This window comes from Chaetomium fimeti, assembly GCF_033439085.1.
Source record: "Chaetomium fimeti strain CBS 168.71 chromosome Unknown B0H64scaffold_14, whole genome shotgun sequence".
In the NCBI taxonomy this organism is placed as follows: Eukaryota; Fungi; Ascomycota; class Sordariomycetes; order Sordariales; family Chaetomiaceae; genus Chaetomium; species Chaetomium fimeti.
The window spans coordinates 224,461-245,955 of NW_026944342.1; the positions used below are offsets into that span (position 1 = coordinate 224,461).

At 56.5% G+C, this 21,495-nt stretch overlaps 8 protein-coding genes across 8 annotated transcripts; 5 read left to right on the plus strand and 3 right to left on the minus strand.

Annotated features, from left to right (window-relative positions):
* Positions 1–1,541: 1,541 nt before the first annotated feature.
* B0H64DRAFT_332477 (Clr5 domain-containing protein) lies at positions 1,542–2,499 on the plus strand (the record flags this gene model as incomplete). Its single annotated transcript, XM_062801049.1, has 2 exons — positions 1,542–1,834; positions 1,890–2,499. Coding segments are annotated over 2 exons (903 nt in total), but the record flags the coding sequence as incomplete, so codon positions are not given.
* Positions 2,500–4,588: 2,089 nt separating this feature from the next.
* On the plus strand, positions 4,589–5,707 carry B0H64DRAFT_479294 (uncharacterized protein). Its single transcript, XM_062808295.1, has 2 exons — positions 4,589–5,078; positions 5,167–5,707. Exons 1-2 carry the CDS (start codon positions 4,822–4,824, stop codon positions 5,600–5,602), a joined length of 693 nt encoding a protein of 230 aa, XP_062653785.1. The 5' UTR covers positions 4,589–4,821; the 3' UTR covers positions 5,603–5,707.
* Positions 5,708–5,749: 42 nt separating this feature from the next.
* Positions 5,750–6,582, minus strand: B0H64DRAFT_332539 (serine hydrolase FSH; the record flags this gene model as incomplete). Its single annotated transcript, XM_062801057.1, has 2 exons — positions 5,750–6,444; positions 6,501–6,582. The coding sequence occupies 2 exons, from the start codon at positions 6,580–6,582 to the stop codon at positions 5,750–5,752; spliced, it is 777 nt and encodes a 258-aa protein (XP_062653786.1).
* Positions 6,583–7,657: 1,075 nt separating this feature from the next.
* On the minus strand, positions 7,658–8,045 carry B0H64DRAFT_447337 (ATP synthase j chain-domain-containing protein; the record flags this gene model as incomplete). Its single annotated transcript, XM_062806990.1, has 4 exons — positions 7,658–7,710; positions 7,767–7,817; positions 7,898–7,927; positions 7,997–8,045. 4 exons carry the CDS (start codon positions 8,043–8,045, stop codon positions 7,658–7,660), a joined length of 183 nt encoding a protein of 60 aa, XP_062653787.1.
* Positions 8,046–9,027: 982 nt separating this feature from the next.
* On the plus strand, positions 9,028–10,171 carry B0H64DRAFT_447338 (uncharacterized protein; the record flags this gene model as incomplete). The annotated part of the gene is made up of 2 exons (XM_062806991.1): positions 9,028–9,628; positions 9,687–10,171. 2 exons carry the CDS (start codon positions 9,028–9,030, stop codon positions 10,169–10,171), a joined length of 1,086 nt encoding a protein of 361 aa, XP_062653788.1.
* Positions 10,172–10,401: 230 nt separating this feature from the next.
* Positions 10,402–12,111, minus strand: B0H64DRAFT_479298 (RAVE subunit 2/Rogdi). Its single transcript, XM_062808296.1, has 3 exons — positions 11,920–12,111; positions 11,632–11,817; positions 10,402–11,574 (listed from the first exon to the last, which is right to left on the minus strand). The coding sequence occupies exons 1-3, from the start codon at positions 11,983–11,985 to the stop codon at positions 10,651–10,653; spliced, it is 1,176 nt and encodes a 391-aa protein (XP_062653789.1). The 5' UTR covers positions 11,986–12,111; the 3' UTR covers positions 10,402–10,650.
* A 143-nt stretch (positions 12,112–12,254) lies between these two features.
* B0H64DRAFT_368763 (Rpp20 subunit of nuclear RNase MRP and P-domain-containing protein) lies at positions 12,255–13,544 on the plus strand. Its single transcript, XM_062801987.1, has 2 exons — positions 12,255–12,552; positions 12,622–13,544. Exons 1-2 carry the CDS (start codon positions 12,462–12,464, stop codon positions 13,251–13,253), a joined length of 723 nt encoding a protein of 240 aa, XP_062653790.1. The 5' UTR covers positions 12,255–12,461; the 3' UTR covers positions 13,254–13,544.
* A 1,218-nt stretch (positions 13,545–14,762) lies between these two features.
* B0H64DRAFT_61873 (uncharacterized protein) lies at positions 14,763–16,001 on the plus strand. Its single transcript, XM_062808515.1, has one exon. The coding sequence runs from the start codon at positions 14,939–14,941 to the stop codon at positions 15,701–15,703; it is 765 nt and encodes a 254-aa protein (XP_062653791.1). The 5' UTR covers positions 14,763–14,938; the 3' UTR covers positions 15,704–16,001.
* Positions 16,002–21,495: the final 5,494 nt, after the last annotated feature.

Below are 21,495 nucleotides of genomic sequence, written 5' to 3' on the forward strand. Positions count from 1 at the left end.
GCCCTACAGGGATCTTTCTGCTATCCCATGCCTCCACCGCTTTGCCCTCCGAATAAGCACAGGATCTTGAAGTCTGAGTTCACACTCGGGAAATGACTCGGATGGGGCCCTAAGCGCCATGACTCTTTTCAGAGTTGCATTCATCGGAGTAAACGGCACTCATTGCCAGCCGAGAACAAACCTAGAACTTGCTCGGTGTAGTTGCTGTCGGAGTTAAAAGGTATTGATCATGCCATGCTCATGCCTGATGCAAGCCTCTCCCGGTCCCGGCCGTCTGTTGTCACTTACCAGCGGCAAACCGCTGCATTCAACTCTCGGCCGAAGTAGACCGGTCCGTGGAAGGGATCAAGAGGGAACCGCCTACCGTGGGTCTGAATTTCTCAAGTCACACGGCCGCCCTGGCGCGGGTCTGTTTGAGTTAGCGCACTGAAAAACCGTTGAAAGTTTGAGCAGTATAAGAGCTCGGCCCGCAAGAAGCTTTGCAGGCAATGTTCCACAGCAGATAGATGAAACCCGGGTTCACCTTGACATTATTGCACCGCGGAAACTGACCCCTACAAGACAATGGTTAGTTTGTCCGTCACGTCGCTGCTCCGTCCATGGCAACTCCTGTCTTCGGGAACAGCAGCCACGCACAGTGGTGGTTAATCATCGAATTACCCATCAAGGTCACTACCCAGCACCTGTGGCGCTCTTGTAAGAGGCTTTTATAAACCAACCCCCAAGGATCCGACGTTTCCGTTGCGCCGGGTTTGTGTAAGATCCTGCACCGCTCTTGTGTCGGTGCCTGAGAACCCACAGCTTACTGCCGGGGGTTCTCCTGGGTCAAAGATGCTGACATTCGGTATGGTGGGTGGCAGGGTGGGCGTGTTTCAGACGAGACAGCGGGTCACCACCGCAACGCGTTCTGTGTTCACCTGTCATTGGTGTGACGCCCCTTCAAGCCGGCCGTTCCTTGCGCGCTGGAGCCGCCACACGTGAGTGACCGCCGCTGTGCAAACCTAAAACGGAAAGACGGAAACGAAGTATCAGGGAAACCGCATACGCAGGCGGGCGGGTGTGTGCCATGTGGGTTCCCACATGGGTGACACGGCCGCGATGCGGGTCAAGCACAAAGATGCAACTTACCAGGGGCTACAAATGAGGTGACTGAAGGGGGCGTCGTGGAGGAGGATCCAGTTCTTAGGGTCAAACGAGAACACAGTCATCTAGCACATATCGGCTAAGGCTATATACATCTGCTACCAGTGACGTATTTCGCCATACCACTCAATCTTGTTCTGCCAGTACACCAGAGCGAGTACGCCTTCTATCAGTCTTCGATTCCGCCTTGTTTCCCAGCCAAGCCTGGGGCATATCTCGGTCTTGAACTTGCGATCATGTCACTTCTGACTGAGCCTTTTATCTATCCAAATTCCCCAAGCAGTCACTGCATCTACCTTCCACAGATATCACGCTGGGCTCAAACCCGGAGACCAATCTCACCCCCAGAACCCTCTAGAATACGCCCCTCGCTACCCCCTTCACATGCTCACGGCGTCATGGCTCTGCAATCCGAAGCTTCTGCTGCTGCTAGCAGTCCAACGTTGAAGGAGCTCGTTGAATCCCTGAGAGCTCAGGCTTCAAGGACGCCGGACACATCACACGTTCAACCCGACCATAGTCAGGACGCTGTGTCAGCCGTCGAGCGCCCGTCAGAACGGCCAATGGTCCCAACAAGCAGAACTGACTGGGAATCCAAAAAGAAAACCATACAGGAACTCTATATGGATCAAAACATGGTCCTTAACGACGTCATCGACATCATGATTACCAAGTATCGGTTCAAAGCCACGTACGTATGAACTCCGGGTTCTAGGAAGAGTGATGATCTCTGACAAAACGCCCAGCGCGAGGATGTACAAAGGGCAGTTCGCAAAATGGAAATGGACAAAGTACAACAAGTCTGGCAAACCCGGATCAATAAAAACAACAAGGTCAAGAGTTGTGAAGAGAAAGACCACGACTGCTCGAAAGCCCGCGGCCCGAGCTGATGGGATGTGGGAACTGATGCCCACACAAGCACAGCATCTGGTGTCGCTTTCACAACATGCCCACCTCCAGTATCTCACCGACGAGGATTGTCGAGTGGAAACCACTCTCAGCGCCTATGCCGCCCTGATATCTCACTGGTCCGAGCTGGAAACCCCGTGGAGGACCGACTCGGACCAGAAACCCAACTTCTCTGAGCTCTTCCAACCCCGGGGCTATTCCATCCTCCAACACGTCCGATCCGCATATGACTTCTTCCAGGCCGGCCAGCCACAGCAAGGCGGCGACATGCTCCGCCGCGCTTTCCTCGGCATCGAGTCCGCCGTCGAGAACGGGATCGACATGGAGGCCCTCTGGGACTGCTGCCTCGCGGTGCCACACCTGGTGCTAGTCACGGGCTGGACCGACATGCTCGCCATCTTCGCCCGCTACCTCCACCAATACACAACCATCAAGCTACAATCCCACCACCCACTCACGCACATCGCCGCGGCCCTGCACCGTCTCTCCACTCCGCACTGGCACCAAACCGAACCAGCATTCCCCCCCTCTTCCACAACAACAACAACAACAACATCCCTATCCCCAACCCACCCCAACTCCCACCCCCACCCGAACAACAACAACCACCACCACCACCACAACCACCACAACCACCACAACCATCACAACCACCACCTCGCAACCTTCGTCCACCGCGCCTGGCACCTCTGGATCACCACCACCAGCCACATCCGCGGCCGCCACGACGACGTCACCATCCACCTCAAGCGGGGCTACGTGACACTCGTCGACGCGCGCCACGCCATGGCGGGCGACATACTGCGGGACTTTGGGCGGGTGGTGCGATCGTCGCTGGCGCGCTGTGGGGAGGGGGCGACGACGGCGAGGATTTTGGAGTTGGAGCATTTATTGGGGCGGATGTATTTGCCGCTTTTTTTGGATGAGGGGAGGGGGAGGGGGGTGGAGGGGATGTTGAGGGGGGTTGTGGAGAGGATTGTTGGGGAGGGGGGTGGTACTGGTAAGGGGGGGGTTGGTGCTAAGGGGGGTGGTGGTGGTGGTGGTGGTGATGGGGGGTATGTGGAGAGGTATTTGGTGTTTAGTGCGCGGAATTTTATGGCGGGGATTGCGGAGGGGATGGGGGAGTGGGAGAAGGCGGGGGTGTTGAGGAGGGAGAGTTTGGGTCTGGGGGAAGAGGGGGAAGGGAGGGATTTGTTTTGGGTGCAGACTTCGTGGCTGGTTGAGTCTAGGCTTAGGGGGCAGGGGAATCATGAAGAGGCGGACCGCATTCGGGAGGCGAGGGCGGAGGTGGAGGGGATTGTTGGGATGGGGCAGTTGGTGGGATACTGACGGCTTGGATTCAGGGGGTTAAACTGCTTACACCGTGGTTGACACTGATGCCCGGGGATACCATTAGTTTCAGGCTGTTCACGCCATGTACGAGGTCATAAGATAGGATCAGTGGAGTCTACTCATGTTATTTGAAAATACCACTAATCATAGCTATAAACTCATTCTCAACAGTATCAGGAAGCATCAATATACTGAAAACATGTGCTGGCGTGTGATAAGCCCGATCAAGACCAAGGGTTCCGGATGCTGGTATCATGCTGAACCAACGTTACTTGCTGCAATAATCTGGTCCATCTCCCTCGCGTGCAGCAATGAGTTGTCGATTTCACCTAAGTAAACACCAGTGGCAATGCGAAGTGCAACCTCGTGTTCTGTGTAGGGCTGTGGTTGTGATCCTGTAGCCGGCACGGCCACGTCTCTAAATCGCCACTGCGCACATGATATCACCTTGATTGTACAGACAGGATGTCACCTACTCACAATATCTGTAGAATTAGAGATTCAAATCTGACATCCTCGAGCTGCGGCCGTAACTCTCCGGCCCCTTGCTCAGTTCACCGTCGGGTGCCACAAGCGTTGACACATACATTATTATCTTCTCGTTTTGAGGATCCATCTCCGCCAGTTTCACTTTTTAGCAAGGCTGGCTTTTGGAAGAGTACTTGATTAGGGAGTATGCTTGCTTTTCACAGACCGAGTGTACTAAGGCATATTGCTAAAGTCTCTAAGGGGGGGGGATTCCCAGGTCTCAGGGTATCTCCGACACGTGAATATTGCTCCGGTACTACAAGCAATATATGCATCGTTCTGTTAGTTTGGAAGGTCCACACCGTGACTAGAGCCACGTATTGGAAGTCCCTGCAGCGGCCAGTGTAGGTACCTAGATACGTATCTCAGACAACTAGGCATGTATTAGTTTTATTGAACATAGGTACCTACTTGGCGAGGGTAATGACGGTTAACTATGGCGAGGAGATATTGAGTATAGTACCTAACTCATGCACCATCTACGTAATTTGGTGGAGATAACTTCTTACGCTACATGCCACTCAAGAGTCGAGGTGTAGTGAAGTGACTTCAAAAGGGGCGGACCTCGGCGACCAATAACACGATCTACAGTAATGGAAGACGTATTGGCGACCTATCAAAGCGCCGATCAGTCTCGAGGGAAAAGGTTACTCTTATGAAAAAGCAATGGCAGGGTGAGGATCTCGATCCCCATCTCCGTCATAGACCCATAATAACATGACGACATAGACTCTTGACGACTGTTATTTATTCACCCCCTTTTCACAAGTAAGCTGGCCATATGTAACCTCCTTAGTAAATATAACAAAACAACTCATTTATCATTAAACCGCCGCCCGAGAACTCCATCATCACGCAGACTAAAATATATCCTCATAAACCACTCGGAACAACACAACAACCACCAACATGACAGAACGCGCCCCCGGAAAGGAACAGCTCAAAGAGGTCGCCCAGCAGGCAGAGCGCGACCTCAACACGTACCAGTCCAAGACCGGCACCGGCAAAGGGCGGACCGCAGGGCTCGACGACTACGGCGTCAACGAGACAGTCGACAAGAAGTTCCCCGGCGCCACCGTCAAGGTAGGCGAGAACCTGGTCACAAACCGGAGCTACGACCGGCCCATCCCCACCGACGAGGGCGGCGACGTCGACGACAAGGGCCAGTAAGTGTTAACCCCACTTCCGCCCCCCTCCCCCCGGGCAGCCGAGAATAAACACAAACACCATACTAACCCCCCTCCCCCCTAACAGCTTCGTCCGCGGCTCCGCCTACGAAGGCGCCGGCGGCCCGGAAGACAAAACCGCCCACGTCTACCAGCACCATCTGGGCAAAGTCGAGGAAGCCACGGTACGTGGCTGGGGCAAGGACCCGCACGCGGTCGAGCGCGCGACGCTGCGCGCCGACCGGCCGGACCTGCTCCCCGCCGACCAGGCGCTGGGCGGGCGCGGGCGCGAACCGGCTGGGCGCGGCGAGGTTTCGGAGCAGGGACGGGCGGCGGCCAAGGCGAATGTTGGGCTGGGGGTGGAGAGTGGGGGTCGGGGTGGGGAGGTGCCGGCGCAGGGAAGTCGGAGTGGGAGCCAGTTTAAGGGCGAGTATTATGAGGTGATGGAGGAGGTGCCCGATCAGAGGGCCGATCAGAATGAGGTGCCGCCTGAGACTGTGACGGAGACGTCGAGGAATATTTGAGGCTGAGGGGTTTGAGGTTGGGGGCTGGGTATTATCTATCAGGTATCTGTATGACTATGGCAGTAGCGCGTTCTACTTTATGTGTCTATGTACTGGTCTAACTCTAAACCTCGTACGTGTGGTGGTGCCTCCTTGAACATGTATGCTTCAAAGAGTGGCTTTCGGAGACCCTACGGTCAAGATGAACTGCAACACCGGCATGAACCACTTGCCGACGGGCACGTAGTGCCCACCGGGATGCATCATGGTTTGGGCGTCCTTGCACTTCGCGGCCAGCTTCCGGGATATCTCCTCGACCACGATCGTGTCTAGGCTTCCTATGACATGGAAGGTGGGCGTGACAATCTCGGGGTTGTACAGCCACTCCAACTCGGGCGGCGCGGCGACGAAGCCGCCGTACAGGACGGCAAGCTTGAGCGGGCGGTGGCCGTTGGCCTCGCGCACGTTATCCAGCCAGCCCTGGTGCTTGGGTTCGGCGGCGGCTGGCGGTTTTCGCCCGCTCTCGAGGGCAGCGGCCAGCATCGCCGCCATGGACGCGCCCTGGCTGAAGCCGAGCACGCAATCGACCCCGCCGTCCTCATTACCTTCCTCCTCGCGCGTCTCCCTCCGTGCTTCCCGGAACACCTCGGCGATGTGGTCCATGCCTTTGTCCAGGCCCTCGTACTCACCGGTGTGGTCGTTCTTGCGGTACCAGGCGTACTGCTCGAGACTGGGGTCGATGCTGATGGGCCCCGTCGGGTAGATCAGCACAACCTCGAGGCCTAAGGGCTTGAAGGCCTTGGCAAACGCTTTGTAGAGCGCGGCGGTCTTGAGGGCAAAAAGCTGACCACTTTGTGTGTAGCCTCGGGGGTTATGTTAGTTTGAGGTGTCAGGGGTTGTTAGGAGTGGTTGGACATACCGTGGAGCATCAAGATGCGGAACTTCTTTTTGGGAGTATCCTTTGGGATTGTGGGCGCGTTTGTCACGGGCCGGGCATCCATGGGCATAGTGGTGGATTTGATAGATGAAGTGGTGCTGTTGATGATCAAAGTGTTGGGGATGGCTGTGACGGGCGAGGCCGGCGGGGCCGGTTGTTGAGTTGTTTCAGACATTATAGTAAAGAAACAATATTGTTCAAGTGGATGGAAGTTGGTCTGTGTGAGGTGGAGGAATCCCGGCGTTCCGAGCGAGGTTGGGCAAGAACTCAGAGAGATGCAAGAACTGGGAGGATGAGGGAGGGTGTGGGGGTGAGGCGGGTATTTATGTACCGAAGAACGAACTGGCAATCAGTCACGCCGGACAGAGCCCAAGCGGGAGCGTAGCAATCTGACACACAAAGTCTGCGCGTGACAGTTGTATATGAAGATGCGTAGGAAGCAAAGCACGAGGACAATATTATGCGAAACAAATGTGGAAGTTCCGCGGGAGTTGTTGCATTGTCATGATCAAGGTAATTGTGGGCGAGCCTCAAGATAAAATGCGAGCTACTTATACAAGCTGCTGGGTGGGATGCAAGTACAACGTAACCACCCTCCACCTACTGCGGCAGCATCACAAGAAGCAGTCAGGGAAAGCCATAAATTATGAGCAAGATATGTAACCTCTACTGATTCCCAGCATATCAACGAGTATCAAGACGAACTCTCAATGCGGGCGCCCAGCAACGGGTGGGTTGATCTATGCCAGGAGCGAAAACATCCACATCAATGGGGAACATGATGGAGGATGCCGATAAACACGCTGAGATCAGCGTGTTAACTGGCAATGCTGTGACTGTGTGTCCAGCGGGGTTCTCGTCGGCGAAACCAACTTCGGGAAGGAGCCGGCTCCTGAAATATGGATGAGGGCGATAACGAAACCGACGTTTGGGTGACGAATCCATCACACGACGCCCACCTCCTCCACTCGTCACTGCATAGCGGACCGGGGATGAACAGCTCGATTGACGTCGGCCGCTCTGTTGGCTGCTCTATGATACAAGTCCGTTCCTCGGACAGTTCTGCGGGGATATCGCTCAAGGAAATGCTGTGCTGCCGTTCTCGCCCGTCACTTGCCGTCACCACTCGTAGCCACCGTCTAGTGCGCAGCCTTCGCGTTGGGGTTCCGGGGGTCGTTCTTGAACTCGTCGGCTGTGTCCTTCGGTCAGTTCGGATCATATCGGGATTGCTGCACGGTGCGGTCATACACGACATCATGGCGGTCTGGGCCGAGTTGACGCCGTAAGCGATGACCACGGCTTGAAGAAAGAGTTAGCTCATATGTGCTCGACGGCGATTAAGCGCGGCATCGCGGCGGAGGGGAGGTCTCGGGGCATACCGGCAGCCAGGAACGGAGCCATGGGGCGCACTGCAACAATTGTCAGTCAGCGATTGCCCAATTATCGACAACAACACCGTGGCTGGTCAATTGACGTACACACTGGCGCAGGGAACTTCTTCAACGGGGCAACGCCGAACCAAGACATCGTGGCGGTATTCTCTGGCGTGACGACGGAGGTTCGGGGGGTGGTTTGGTGATTGGGGTTGTCTGACCAGAAAGCGAGCGTTTTTCGCGGCTCCCGGTTCTGGATTCGAAGCTTGGGCCAAACCCGTTGCCGAGACAGACTCGGCAGTTGTGGCCTTGCATTCCAGGTGTGCTTTGGGATTATGTGGGGCTCAAAGACGGAATCGTTGAAATGATCTTCCGAACTGGCAGAAAGTGGGGTCGGTTGCTCGGTTGAACTGTTCGTGCGGGGGCCAGGGTGCAACTTCTGTGACATCATGCACCCCCCGCATCATGGACAGGTGGGGAGGGAGGAGGCAGCGCCTGGACTCTGGACCCTGGCAGCTCAGGGCAGCTGACCTCCGCATACCAACCAAGCTCCAGCATTGAGGTGGCAACCTGGCAGCATGAAGCAACCACCAAAGCTCTCGTGCTTTCCCTGCATCCTCAACCGTCCTTAAAAGTGCGGGGTGAAGAGGTCGCTTCGTCAAACACCCGCTTCGTCCATCCAATTAACCTGCACCGCTCCCCTCCTCTTTGGCTTCGTTACTTCCCCTCTGACTCGATACCCAATCTCCCAATCTAGCTTCCCGCCTGCCGCGCCTTCCTGCTTTACTCTGCGATTGCCGCCATCACAAGCTGCCCGGCAAACCGAACATCGTCCGTTCAAGCGTCTTCTGCCGTGCTCCTGCTGTGTTTTTGTCTCTCGTCTGCTTTTCCCCCGACCGGTGCGGCACAACACGTGCCGCTTATCGAACGACACTCGACAACCATCTTATCGAGGTTGCTCTCTTTGTTTCATCTTCAATTGGAGCTTGCGTTTGTTGCGCGTGCGTTTGCTTGACTCCCGTCGTTCGGCACGCATCCAACCTCTTCCGGCTCGCGCTACCTTCCCCTCATTTGGGGTTCGACTCTGGGTACTGCCATCGCCCTCCTCAACAACTCATCAACCGAAAACCGCAACCATGCTTTCGCAACGTGTTGTTCGCGCCGTTACGGCCGCCCGGCAAGCGCCGACAGTAAGAGCCTTGTCAACAACAGCTGCAACCCGGAGCGACCGCCTACCAGCCCTGGGCGACATCAAGCCGGACCAGCACGAGACCTTCAACAGCCGGCAGAAGACGTTCCGGTCGCAGCTTGTGGAGGCACAGAAACAGCGGGAAGCCAGTGGGTTTGCCTCATCCCCCTCATCATCCTCTAGCGCCCCCTCCTCTTCCTCGGCCCAGGGCCTTGGATCGCTGAGCACTGCAACCACCGGTACAGGCACTGCGGCACACGCTGCCGAACAACAACCGTCCTCACGTAAGGCCGGCCCTCTAACCAACCTCATCTACGGCACTAAGGAAGGCCGCGAGCTGGACGCCCAAATCGAGGCCAGCTTCAGCCAAGTGCTCGCCCGTGGCAAGTACGTACACTCGATCGAGTTCCACGACGTAAAGCCCGAGTGTGTCGAGGAGTACGTCGCCCTCGTTGGGAAGTGGTACCCACGTGTTGCCGGCTCGGCCGAGAATAAGGTTCACCTCGTCGGAAGTTGGCGCACTGAGGTGGGCGATTGCGACACGTTTGGTGAGTTTAGACTCGGGCTGGAATATGTCAGCTACATAGCTAACAACCTTTGTTTCAGTCCACATCTGGGAATACCAACGCTACCAGGGCTTCCACGCCTCGCTGAACAGCATCTCGCATCACCAGGAGTTTCCCGACTTCGACAGGAAACTTCGCAGCCTGATCCGCGGCAAGCGCACCTCGCTCATGCAAGAGTTCAGCTTCTGGCCGACGACGCCGCCGCGCCAGCTGGGTGGCCTGTTCGAGCTGCGCTCGTACACTCTTCACCCGGGCAACCTGCTTGAGTGGGAGACGCACTGGAGGCGCGGGCTCAAGGCTCGCCGCGAGGTGATGGAGGGCGTGGGCGCCTGGTTCGTGCAGATCGGCGACCTCAACACGGTCCACCATCTCTGGCAGTTTGCCGATCTCGAGGAACGCAAGATCCGCCGTGAGAAGAGCTGGGGCATAGAAGGCTGGGCCGAGACGGTGCACAAGACGGTTCCGTTGATCCAGGAGATGAAGAGCCGAATCTTGGTCCCCATGCCGTGGTCGCCCGTGGCCTAGATTGACGAGTCGGCGAGTCGGTGGATGGAGTAGATTTAGCACAGCCTCATTGTTTAGCGTTGACTGGACTTGGGGTGGCAGAGGTCGCCATGTATATAGCAGTTGCTAATTTCGTTTGCATTGTTTCGTACCTTTTTCTGGCAGCTTGGAGTCGGCAGCAGAGTCATGCGTGTTGTTCTTTTGTCAAGAGCCGGGGGATAATACTGCAATATACAGTTAAGAAAGCTATACCGTTGGGAAAGAGACGTATTTCAAAGATTGCCAGCGCGTTGCCCTCACGCCGGGCTCTCACGCCCGGTCATGCCTAACGCAGCACATAAACACACCCATATCAACCATCCCATCCAACTCCAGCCCATATGAACAACCCTTCTCGCACAAGTTCCACCCCATCCCTGACCTCCTCAATCCTAAACGACCTCCTATCCCTCCCCCATGTCTCCCCAGCCTAGGCACTGGCCTCCCTCACACCAAAATCTCTAATCCTCCCCCTCCACCTCCTCCCCCAACACCGCCGCCAAATTCCGCCGCGCCACCGCCAGCGTGTGGCCCAGCGCGCTCAGCTTCGCCGACAGCGACATCAAGCTCGGATCCGCGCTCTCCACCCGCACCTTTTCCCGCACAAACACGTCCACCGCCTTGTTGGCTTTCTTGCTGCTGCTGCTGCTGCCGTCGCGCGTGCCCGAAAGTGGCACCAGCGCTTGGCCCATGGGAGCGGGAACGGGAGCCGGAGCCGGAGCCGGAGCCGGAGCTTCGCGGCTGGGGATCTTGGCGAGCGGTGCGGGTGAGATTGCGGGGAGCGCGGGTGCGAGCGGGGGTGACATGTGCGGCTGGTGGTTGTGGTGGTGGTCCTCGCCGGAGCAGCAGTAGCCGAATACCTTTTCGGATTCGTCGTGTTCGAGGCGGCGCGCCGTGCCGATTGCGAGAGCTAGTTTCGTGCCGAAGTTGAGGGGCGCGTCGGCTGGTTCGAGTGAGCGGAGCCAGAGCACGAGGGAGCTGTCTTGTATGCTGAGGTGGAAGCTGAGGCTAGCGGGGGAGGTGGATGAGGTGGCCGTGGTGGGTTGGGGGAGCGGTGGCGTGAAGTGGGAGGGCGCTACGGAGCCTGTTGTCCAGTGTTGCGGGTCGCCTGGTGGTGGGGCCCCTTTGAGGACGGTAGAGGCTTCGCTGAGGGACTGGGAGAGGAGCCGGAGTTGCGCGGAGAGGAAGTGTGGTGGTGGGAGGTCGGATGGGAGCGGGGTTGTCGGGGTTGCCGAAGGGTACGAGTAGGAGAGGGTCAGGGTGAGGAGGTCGATCGAGTGGGTGAGGAGGGAGTGGAGGGTTGTGAGGGGGGTGAGGTGGATCGGGTGGTCGGGGTTGATGGTGAGGGTTTGGTGGGGGAGGGTGCGCAGACGGAGGTGGATGGTCTGGATGGTGATGTGTTAGTTGGGATGGTGAAATAGACAGAGCGAGGGCAGACGAACCCCCTTGACTATCCGTGTACCGACGCGTGTGACATGTCCTTTGACAACCTCGTTCCGCGGCGTGCTCAACACTAGGGTGCTCCCCGGGTCTATCGGCGCCAGCAGCGCATAGCAGTCCTCGAGACCATGTTTAAGGTTGGTGAGGGTTTCGTGTAGCTCATCGATCAGCCAGTCGAGTTCGCGCCTCTGTGATCGCACAACCAAAGGTTCGATTAGCACCCAAGATGCATCCATAGTGTGGCCTATCTTAGATATCATACGCCTCTAGGAAGATAGGAGCAAGCATACCTCGGCGGTCTCAATTGCGACTTTAAGCTGATCGGGCGCGACGTGTGGCCAGATTTCCACTGACATGGTGGTAGACGAACTATCGCTGTCCTTTACCCTTGGAGTAGGCACCCATATTCCAGGGTGACGACGACGACAGTATTATGGGCTCTTTGGGAGCAATGTTGAGGTTGCCTAGGCGGTCGACGAGGTGGCTTCGGGAAGCTCCAGGGAACATGACGACGGTGTGGGGTGAGCTCCTGAAAGAGGCAGGCGGTGGGCCACCAACGGTGAGCAACCCAGACTCTTGGCGCATGACCACCCCACCATGGATCTTCAGCAATTCGGCCGTCGGCTTAAGTGGACTTGCTTCGCCGTGATCTACCTCCAACAAACGGACCAGCATCACTGTTTCTCTCCCCAGCGCTATCGATCAAACAAATCCGCTCCAGAGATACAAAATCCATCATTTATTTCGGTTAAGCTTCCTCAATACGCCGCCGAGCTGATTGAACCGCAACGCGCATTGAATCCCATCGAGAAAACCGGGCAACTCCCCCACAATGGCTCCAACAAAGCCGACGAACGACGAACTCGCTCAGCAGAAAGCCTTACCAAACAAGCCAGAAACAAAACTACCCCCCATCCCCCATGGTCAGTTCTCCCCCCCAATCCCCTCATCCATCCACCCACCGCCCCCATATCCCTAACCAAACCACCCAGGCTCCCGCATCCAAAAACGCCCTCTTCCCGGCCCCTCCCCCTCCGCACGCCCCCGAACAAACACAAACAGCACCGCCAATTCCAGCCGCCGCAGCGCCTCCCCTTCCTCCATCGAAGCCCGCATGGCCGCCGCCGACCCGGACGGCTACCTCCCGCCGCCGCGCGCATCCCACACCGCCGTCATCAAGGTCTCGTCGGGCGCCTCCTTCATGAGCCTGGTGCGCAGGGCGCGCAAGGCGCTGGATAAGGCGCCCGCGCGGCAGACGACCAAGGGACTGCCGCTCGCTGCGCGGGTGGCGGCGCTTAAGGTTAGGGGTGGTGTTAGTGGTGGTGTTGCTGGTGGTGGGGGGAGTTCGGCGGCGGCGGTGGGGAATGGAAGGGGGCCGACGGGCCGGCTGCTGGCGGATGCGCTGGATGATGTGGTGCTTGTTGCGACGGGGAGGGCGATTGAGAAGGCGGTGGATGTGGCGGGGCTGTTTACGCGGGAGAAGGATTTGGTGGTGTTGATGAGGACGAGGAGCTTGAGGGCGGTGGATGATGTGGTGGCGGAGGATGAGGAGGCGGATGTGGAGGATGAGGTTAGGGTGAGGTATGTTAGCAGTTTGGAGGTGGGGATACGGTGGGCGTCTTGAGGAGGGGACTGGGTCTTCGGCGATTGACGATGGGTGATTTCCAACCTGGGCTCGAGCTCAGGGGCAACGGCATCGTGGATGTTTTAGCATGGTTCAGGCGTTCGGACGGGAAAAGGAACGGCGGTGCCACGGTGGATGGTTTGGCGTTCAAGAATTGCACGGTTTGGGGTCCCAGCACCACCTATCACTTTCTAGTGCGGCACTCGCAGCTTTGCACAGCAAAGAATCGTACTAACGATGGAATATTTAGCGTTACGTACAGAATAACAACAGGGCTTTTTTTTTCTTTTTACCGCGTTTTTCTCGTGCACCTGGCGACACCCGGCCATAACTGTACACATACCCACGAACGGAGGTGTCCTCGAGGGTTGGCCGTGATGGCGGAGGGTCAGGTCAGCGGGCGGGCCGTTGCTTCCCGTCATGGACCAATTTGGCGGACTCAAATGAGGGACGACAGTTTTGAAGGCTTTCGAGAAGCGGCAGTTTCATTCCGCCCGACGAAACTTCTCACCATTGTCAGAACCCCTTAAACACCCGCCCCAGTCGAAACGGACGATCTCTGAAGCTGAAACTGGTTCTCAACGCACTGGCCATTGCGACTTCCACGATCGAACCAACATCATCGTTTAACCGGTTGAAAAGGGGCTAATCACAGCAAGATTGGGAGAACGGTTCACGGGAAGGGAACATATTTGCCGGATCGAGCGGCATCCCACCGATCATGACCTGGTCCCTCAAGCACGGAAGAGTCGTCGGATCATTGCGCTCCAGTTATGATGTCTCGGGCATCGGGGAATCGCAGGTGAAAAGGGTCAGCGGCGGATCCAGAGAAGCGGGACGAACTACAATGTGCTTCTTGTGTGACTCACGCAACTCCAATGAGAGCAGGAAGAGGCGAGGTTGGGACGATGCAGGAGACATCTTGGGCTTGCCCAGGCTGGAGCCCGAGACCATTAAATGTTAGCGTCCGGCCGGCCGGCGGAGTTCTTGCAACGTGGTGCGCCGAGGAGTTCTGCATGGCGACACATGGCACCAGAAAACATCATCTGTTGTTGCCGAAGCGGAATCATGGAATGGCATCCCCACAAAAAGAAGGCTGCCGCAAAAGCAACCCTGGCCAGCATGGACCACGATCGCCAGCGATTTCGCTTCTCATCTCTGTCGGAGCCGACACGCCGATTACCCCGGACTGCGCTAGGCGTGCTCGGCGTGCTGCCCCTTGCGGTTCAAGCGAGTCTCGTCGGTCGAGTCTCCCTTTCGCGCGGCCCACCCTAAATGGCAGAGGGCGGCACGTTATGCCAGGCACGCCAATCAAGGGCCGTAGAGCAAATTGATCAAATCTCGCAGGTCGCCGCCGTCTGTTGGGCGCTCCATCGCGAGAGACCCCGGGTGGATATTGTCGCGCCATTTAAGAGGAAGCCTAGAAAGAAGAAGGGAGCAAAAGACGCGATGTCGTTGCCTCGGAGCATCGAGCATTCTTTTTCTGGCTCTGGAGCTCGTGGCTGCGGCTGTGGCTGTGGTCGCTAACGAGTCGGGGGTTTCGACAGCGGCATGGTCCAGAGGAAGCGGCTCGGGCAGGCACAGCATCCCACAGCATACTCTATTTGGTAAAGTGCGCTGGCCGAGGTTGTATCCAAGAGCACCGCGCGTTGTCAGCCGGCGACTGCAATTTCCCGTTGAGACTTATGGCACGCCACCGAAACCGTTTTGTGCGGTGGACGGTTGTTGTCAGGGCGGCAATCCAATCAAGGGAAGCCGCTTCCCCAATTCAGGTCCCCAGATGGGGGCCAGAAGAGTGCGATTTCCGCGGGCCAGGATCGCATTTGGCGCCTGCTGAACGATTGGGGCAGGAAGGATGTCGAACATCCCTGCCGAAAAAGACGCAGGTCCCGGCAACCCTCGTGGCGCCAATCCCTGGGAGGGAAAGCGTCAGGTACGTCTCGTTGCGCTGCAGCCTGTGCAAGGCGGCTTTTTTGTTGTTGTCGGCTCTTTGGGTGCTTGGCGTCCAAAATCGCAATTTGCGCCGCAGAGTGTGGCCCTGGGGTTTCTGGGGCCCTGGGATGGGACGGACCCCCCCAGACAAACCCACAGACATCGTGGGCTTCTCTCATTCCTTCCCCATCCCTCTTCAGCTCTGCGCCGCCCACCCCCTCGCTCACACACAGGCTTCGTTGGCAAAGTCTACTCTTAGAGCCCCTCGCCCGACCTTGAATACTCGAAGTATTCAGTCTATCATTCTTTCTGAAACACTCTCTCTAGCGAAACATCATCAAACCCATCTCTACAACCAGCACTTGTGCTCATTCTTCGCTGAAACGACCCTGCACGAATCACTTCTTCAACTCACACTCGTCTCCAACTTCGAGTTCACAAAACAAAACTACGGCCTTGACCAGAACCAAGTCTCTCGGACTCGGAGCCGGCTTTCACTTCTTCTCACGCCTCGATAACGACCCCACAACACACTTATACCCCGACAAGATGCATCTGCCGACCATTCTGGCTGCGGTCCTCCTGCCGCTCGTGGCCGTCGCCGATGACCTGACGACGACTACTTCAACAAGCACCTTGACTCTCACCAGGACCCTCACGCTGCAGCGCGCACAAATGACGGTTGTCGTCAGCAACAACAGCACCACGACCGCCTTCACGTCACCCACTCCCACGACCTCAGATGGACCGGCCGCTACCACCACGGAGCCGAACGCCGGGTTAGCGCTTAGGGCAGGCCAGATGGCCGTCCTCGGCGTGGCTGGTGCTGTCGCTGCCGTCCTTCTCTAAGCTCAGCGGCGCAACTCGGTGGAAGTTGGAAGTTTGGATCTTGGGACAGGGTCTCCTCATCACTTTTGATGGGGACACCAGTCCACGACAGCCCGGCTCACTGCTGGCTCGAATTCTTCGATGCGAGCATCGCACCAATTTTTTCTTTTGTTGGAGTGAGGCATCCTTGACACAACCGGATGGGTTGGCTCTTTCGCCGGGTCACAACGGCGTCAAGAGTCCTTTGACCCCCGACTAATCTCGGCCTCTACTCTCTCTACCTTACTTATTCTTCGTTCTTCCGGCAAACCATCGGCACACGCAACCTGACCACATCGCCCGAGATCTCTCCCGTTTGCCGCTTGCGGCTCACCGTCAACCTTGATACCCTTTTCTCGCCTTCTCTTCCGCCCGCGTCACCCGCGCGGGCTCGTTCGACACTACGTTCAGGGGGTTGATCTCGGGCGAGACGCGATGGTTTGCCCGGCTGGACTTTACTTTTTTTCTGGGGGCTGATCTGGGACGGATCTTGACTTTTGCATATGAGAGGAGGAACAACGGCGGGGATGGCAGGGTCACAATCTGGTTTCATTTCACGGCGTGTTTTTCACGAAAAGGCTTTTTCTACGAGGGAATGATGGACGCGGCGCAAGGAAGATGCCCTTTTACTTCTCTTCACAACTTTTAACTTTTACCCTATATATTCAACTTTGGTCGATACCCTTTTCCACTTGCCGGTCCCTGTTTCGTAGTTGACCACATTCCATTCTCCTCCATAGGTTCCATGCTCCGCGTTCTGCATGAGCTGTGTTGACTGCCCTCGCCAACACCCGGGCAATTCTGTTGGCGGTAACTAACTCTGCGCCACACCACAAACATTCTCTGTAAGCGCCGACCACGGCACACTCATATCACCAACACCAAACAAACATACCATTCATCCCAGGTCCCCGCCCAACAGACCACCGCTCCCCGAATAGAATTTCCAACACGACAACCACTCCCGCGAAGGCCACACGCACTAACCCAACCATTCACCACCCAAGACATTCACTCCTCCTTTGTGTCCAGAGAGTTCACTTACACTCCAAGTGTGTAGAACAGCAGGGGCCAGGGAGCAGACAACCTTCGCAAAGCAAGCGCTGGCCCAAGCGCCGACCCCATGTGGTCCTTGCAAGCCTTGGCGCGGGTGCTCATTTCCGGCCGTGTGGAGCAAGGCGATCGCCATTTTCGGATCGGACCGATCGCGACTTACACAAGGAACACAAGGGGGCACAAGGGCCTTGCCTGCGGTACGGCTTGAGCTGAAAAGTTTAAAAACTACTCGTCGGGCCTTCAAAAACGGCGCCTCCCAACCCCCGCCAGGGGGTTAGTCGGGGCGGTTAATCTGGGTCAGGACAGTTGTGACGAACCTGTCTCTGGACCCGTCCTGTTAGGGTTCAGTATCGGTCGAAGGTATTCTCTCAAGGGTGCTTAGGTTCGGTGCAGCCAAAGGGTGCACAACAAAGACTTGTCTCAACAGTAGGCTCTCGAGCTTGTAGCGAACTGTAGTTGTGATTGCTAACTGGAGAACTCCCAGAGCTCTCCAGAACGAGTGACTATATACTGTCTAATTTCTGGGTGCTTAGTCTGCTCAGTTGCTGAGCACACTGAGCACACTGCTCACCCTGCTCAGTTGCTGAGCACACTGAGCACACTGCTCACCCTGCTCAGTCGCTGAGCGCACTGAGCACACTGCTCATTGGTTATGTTAATGATTGGTCCGGGGCGCCCCGCGCCCCACTCCTGTGCTTCCAGCTCAGTGGTCGTGACACGATGCCCCCTCTCCGTGGCTGACGTCTCGGCGGCCTAACCTGCTACTTTTCTTTTTTTTTCGGCAACGCTGGTCCATTCTTCCCTTAGTGAGTATTCTCCTCGTCCCTCGTCGCCCACCATGTCTAACCGAGTGGTTAAGAGTTCGAAACGTGATTCCTCCAGTACTCAACGCCGCAAGGACCTTGCTCGCGACATCTCGTTCTTTGGCATCGACATGCTTCCTTGTTCTTATTGTGAGGCCAACGATCTTAAAGACTGCCGAGCCCTGGATCGTTCCGTCAAGTGCAACAATTGCCTTGAGCTTGGTCGTCCCGATTGCGACGTCCATGGTCTCACGCGCACCTTATCCGCCTCCTTTCGCCGCCAGAAAGAGAAACTGGACAAGGAGGAAGAAGAGGCGAACGCCGTGATTCTCCAGGCCGCTTCTAAGTTAGCGCGCCTTCGGACTCAGCGTCTTGCTCTGTCGGAGCGCTTCCACAAGGCGGCCGTCCGCGAGGAGCGCATCATCGAGGACCAGGAGCGGGAAGAGGCATTGGCCACTCTTGCCCCGCAGTCTGCCGATCCGTCTGGGGCCCAAGAGTCTGTCGTCCTTTCCTTGATATCGTTCCCCGACTGATTGTCCTCTAGGCCTTCCTTCGACGATTGGCTCGCCGGGGTCGATCCTTCTTTGGTGTTTCCTGTGGCCGGTCAGGGTTCCTCTGGTGGAACTCCTGAAGTTTCTCGGGGCAGTTGAGATTTGTAGCTGGTTGCCATGAATTGTCTTCTGGGCCGAAGTCCAGCCACTTGACCAAATACTCCAACTGTCCTTTCATGATGCGTGAATCTAGGACTTCCTCAACGTCCCATTCCTCCTCTTCGTCTTCTGCCTCGGCGTCCTTGTCGAGTCGCGCGTCCTTGGGTGCTGGTTCCAGAAGCGAAATGTGGAAAACGTTGGTCCGTAGTCGCATTGTTGAGGGTAACGCGAGTGCGTAATTGTTCTCCGAAATCCTTTTGTCGATTTTGAACGGTCCGATTTTGCGAAAATCGAGTTTCCTGCTTGGTCGCTTCGTGCGAAGATTTCGAGAAACGAGGTAAACTTTGCCCCCCTCTTCTAGGCGAGGTCCCTCGAGCCTGTTTCTGTCGTAGAACCTCTTCATCCTGGTTCGTACGAACTCGAGTTCTTCCTTGAGCATCGCATGCAGCGAGCTCATTTTGTCGGCTTTGACTGCCGCTCGGGGCACCGAGACATCGGGCCCCTGTCGCAAATCTGCTTCGTAGCCGTAATTCGCGAAGAATGGCGTGACCTTCGTGGTCTCCGTGACGGTGGTGTTGTAGGCGAGTTGTGCTGCTGGCAACAGCTCGACCCAATCGTCCTGCTGGAAGTTGACGTACAACCGTAGATATTGCTCGACGACCTGGTTGAGTCGTTCCGTCTGTCCGTCCGTCTGTGGGTGGTAAGCAGTCGAGAGCTTACTCTTCGTACCCAGCTTCGTCATCAGAGCTTGCCAAAACTTTGATGCGAACTTTGTATCTCTGTCCGTAATCCATTCCTCCGGCCATCCGTGGACCGAGGTGACGCTGCGATAGATCACGTCTGCAAGTTGTTCTGCTGACCATGTTTCCTTGTAAGGGAGGAAGTAGCTCCACTTGGTGAGTCTGTCCACCATCGTGAGGATGCTGTCGTATTCCACTCCCGTTACTGAGTCCTTGGATAGTGGCAGTTTGGTGATGAAGTCCATCGTCACCGAACTCCATGGTCGTTCCGCGACTGGCAATGGTTGCAACAGCCCGTATGGCTTGTGTCGTGGCGGTTTGCTTCGTCCGCAGAGGTCGCACTCTGCCAGGACTTCTTCCGTCGCTTGCTTGATTCCTGGGAAGTCGTAGTTCTGCTTGACTTTTGCAATTGTCTTGCTGATTCCCATGTGTCCTCCGAGTTTCGACTCGTGAATTTTCCGAATGAGCTCCTTTTGGTCGCCGGGCCTGACGTAGGCCTTGTCGTGGTACCAGAGTCTCGTTCCTTCAAGTCGCAATCCCGCGATCTTGGATTCCGGCTCTTCTTGCCATGCATCGCGTGCGTCGTCCGCGATGATTCCTTGGAAGTCTCGTTCCAATCGTTGTTCCCTGAAGGCTGCACAACATTCTACAAACTGTTGCAGAGGCCTGGCATTGGGATCTTCCTGCTGTCGCTGAAGTGCTGCGATCTCGTAGTCTTCAGTCGGTTGGGAAGCGTGCCGTAGCGATCCGTCTGTCTGTTGATGTAGCAATGGTGGTGAGGCTTCAGATGTGTTGTCATGATGATCCGCTCTCCTACTCAAGGCGTCCGCTCGTGCGTTCTCTGACCCTTTCTTGTAGTGGATCGTGAAGTTGAATTCGGACAGGAACTCTGCCCATCGAGTTTGTCGTCCGTTCAGCACCTTCGTGGTGGTGAAGTAGCGTAAGTTCTTGTGGTCCGTGTACACCTGAACTTCGTGTGTCGTGCCGCTGAGGTATGGTCTCCATTCCTGGAAGGCTTCGATGATTGCGAGAAGCTCCTTGTCGTGGATCGGGTAGTTGAGCCTTGGTCCCTCGAGTTTCTTGGAGAAGAACGCAACTGGGTGAAGCTTGCCGTCCTTGTCCCTCTGACCAAGTTGTCCTCCGATCGCGAAGTCCGATGCGTCAGCTTCGACTTCGAAAGGTGTGTTTGGGTCAGGCAGCATGAGCACTGGATCGGCGATAATCGCGTTGCGGATCCGTTGGAAAGCTTGCTCGTGCTCCTGCTTCCACTGGAATGTGGCATCCTTCTTGGTAAGTTCGTGTAGGGGTCTCGCGATGTCGCCGAAGTTCTTGATGAACATCCTGACAAAGTTGGCGAATCCGATGAATCCTCTGACCTCTGTGGCGTTCGTTGGTGTCGGCCACGTCCTGACAGCTTCCAGTTTCTCGGGTTCGATCTTGACCCATCCTGGGGAGATCTCGTAACCCAGGAATACTGTCTTCTTGACATGAAACTCGCTTTTGTCCTTGTTGACTGACAACTTGTGCTCATGCAGTGCATCCAGCACCTGCTGCACATGCTTCTTGTGTTCTTCGAGTGTCTTGGAGTAGATGAGAATGTCATCCAAATAGCAGACTGCAAATTTATCGAGGCAATGTCGAATTGCGTGGTCGATAGCGGCTTGAAATGTCGCTGGTGCGTTGGTCAACCCGAACGGCATGACGCGGTACTCGTAGTGCCCGTAGGGTGTCCGAAAAGCCGTCTTCCATTCGTCTCCTTCCTTGATGCGGATGTGGGCGTACGCTGTCGGAAGGTCGAGACGCGTGAAGTATTGTGCCCCTGACAGCTGGTCTCGAAGCCTTGAGATCAGTGGCAGTGGGTAGCGGTTCTTCACCGTTTCGCCGTTCAACTGTCGGTAGTCCACACACATCCTGAGTTTCCCATCCTTCTTTGGAACGAAGAGGACTGGGTAGCCCGCTGGAGATGTCGATGGTCTGATGTGTCCTATCTCGAGGTTCTTTTCGAGATAGCTCCTCAACTCTGCATCTTGCTTCTCGTTGGTGTGGTACACCTTGAAAAACTTCAACTGGGCTCCTTCCTTGAGTTTGATCTCGTGATCCCAAGGTCCGTGGTCTGGTAGCCCTGCAAGATGTTTTGCCGTGAACGCCGGGTGCCCCTTGTAGTCGTCTGGGATCTGCCCCGTCTTTGCGCTCT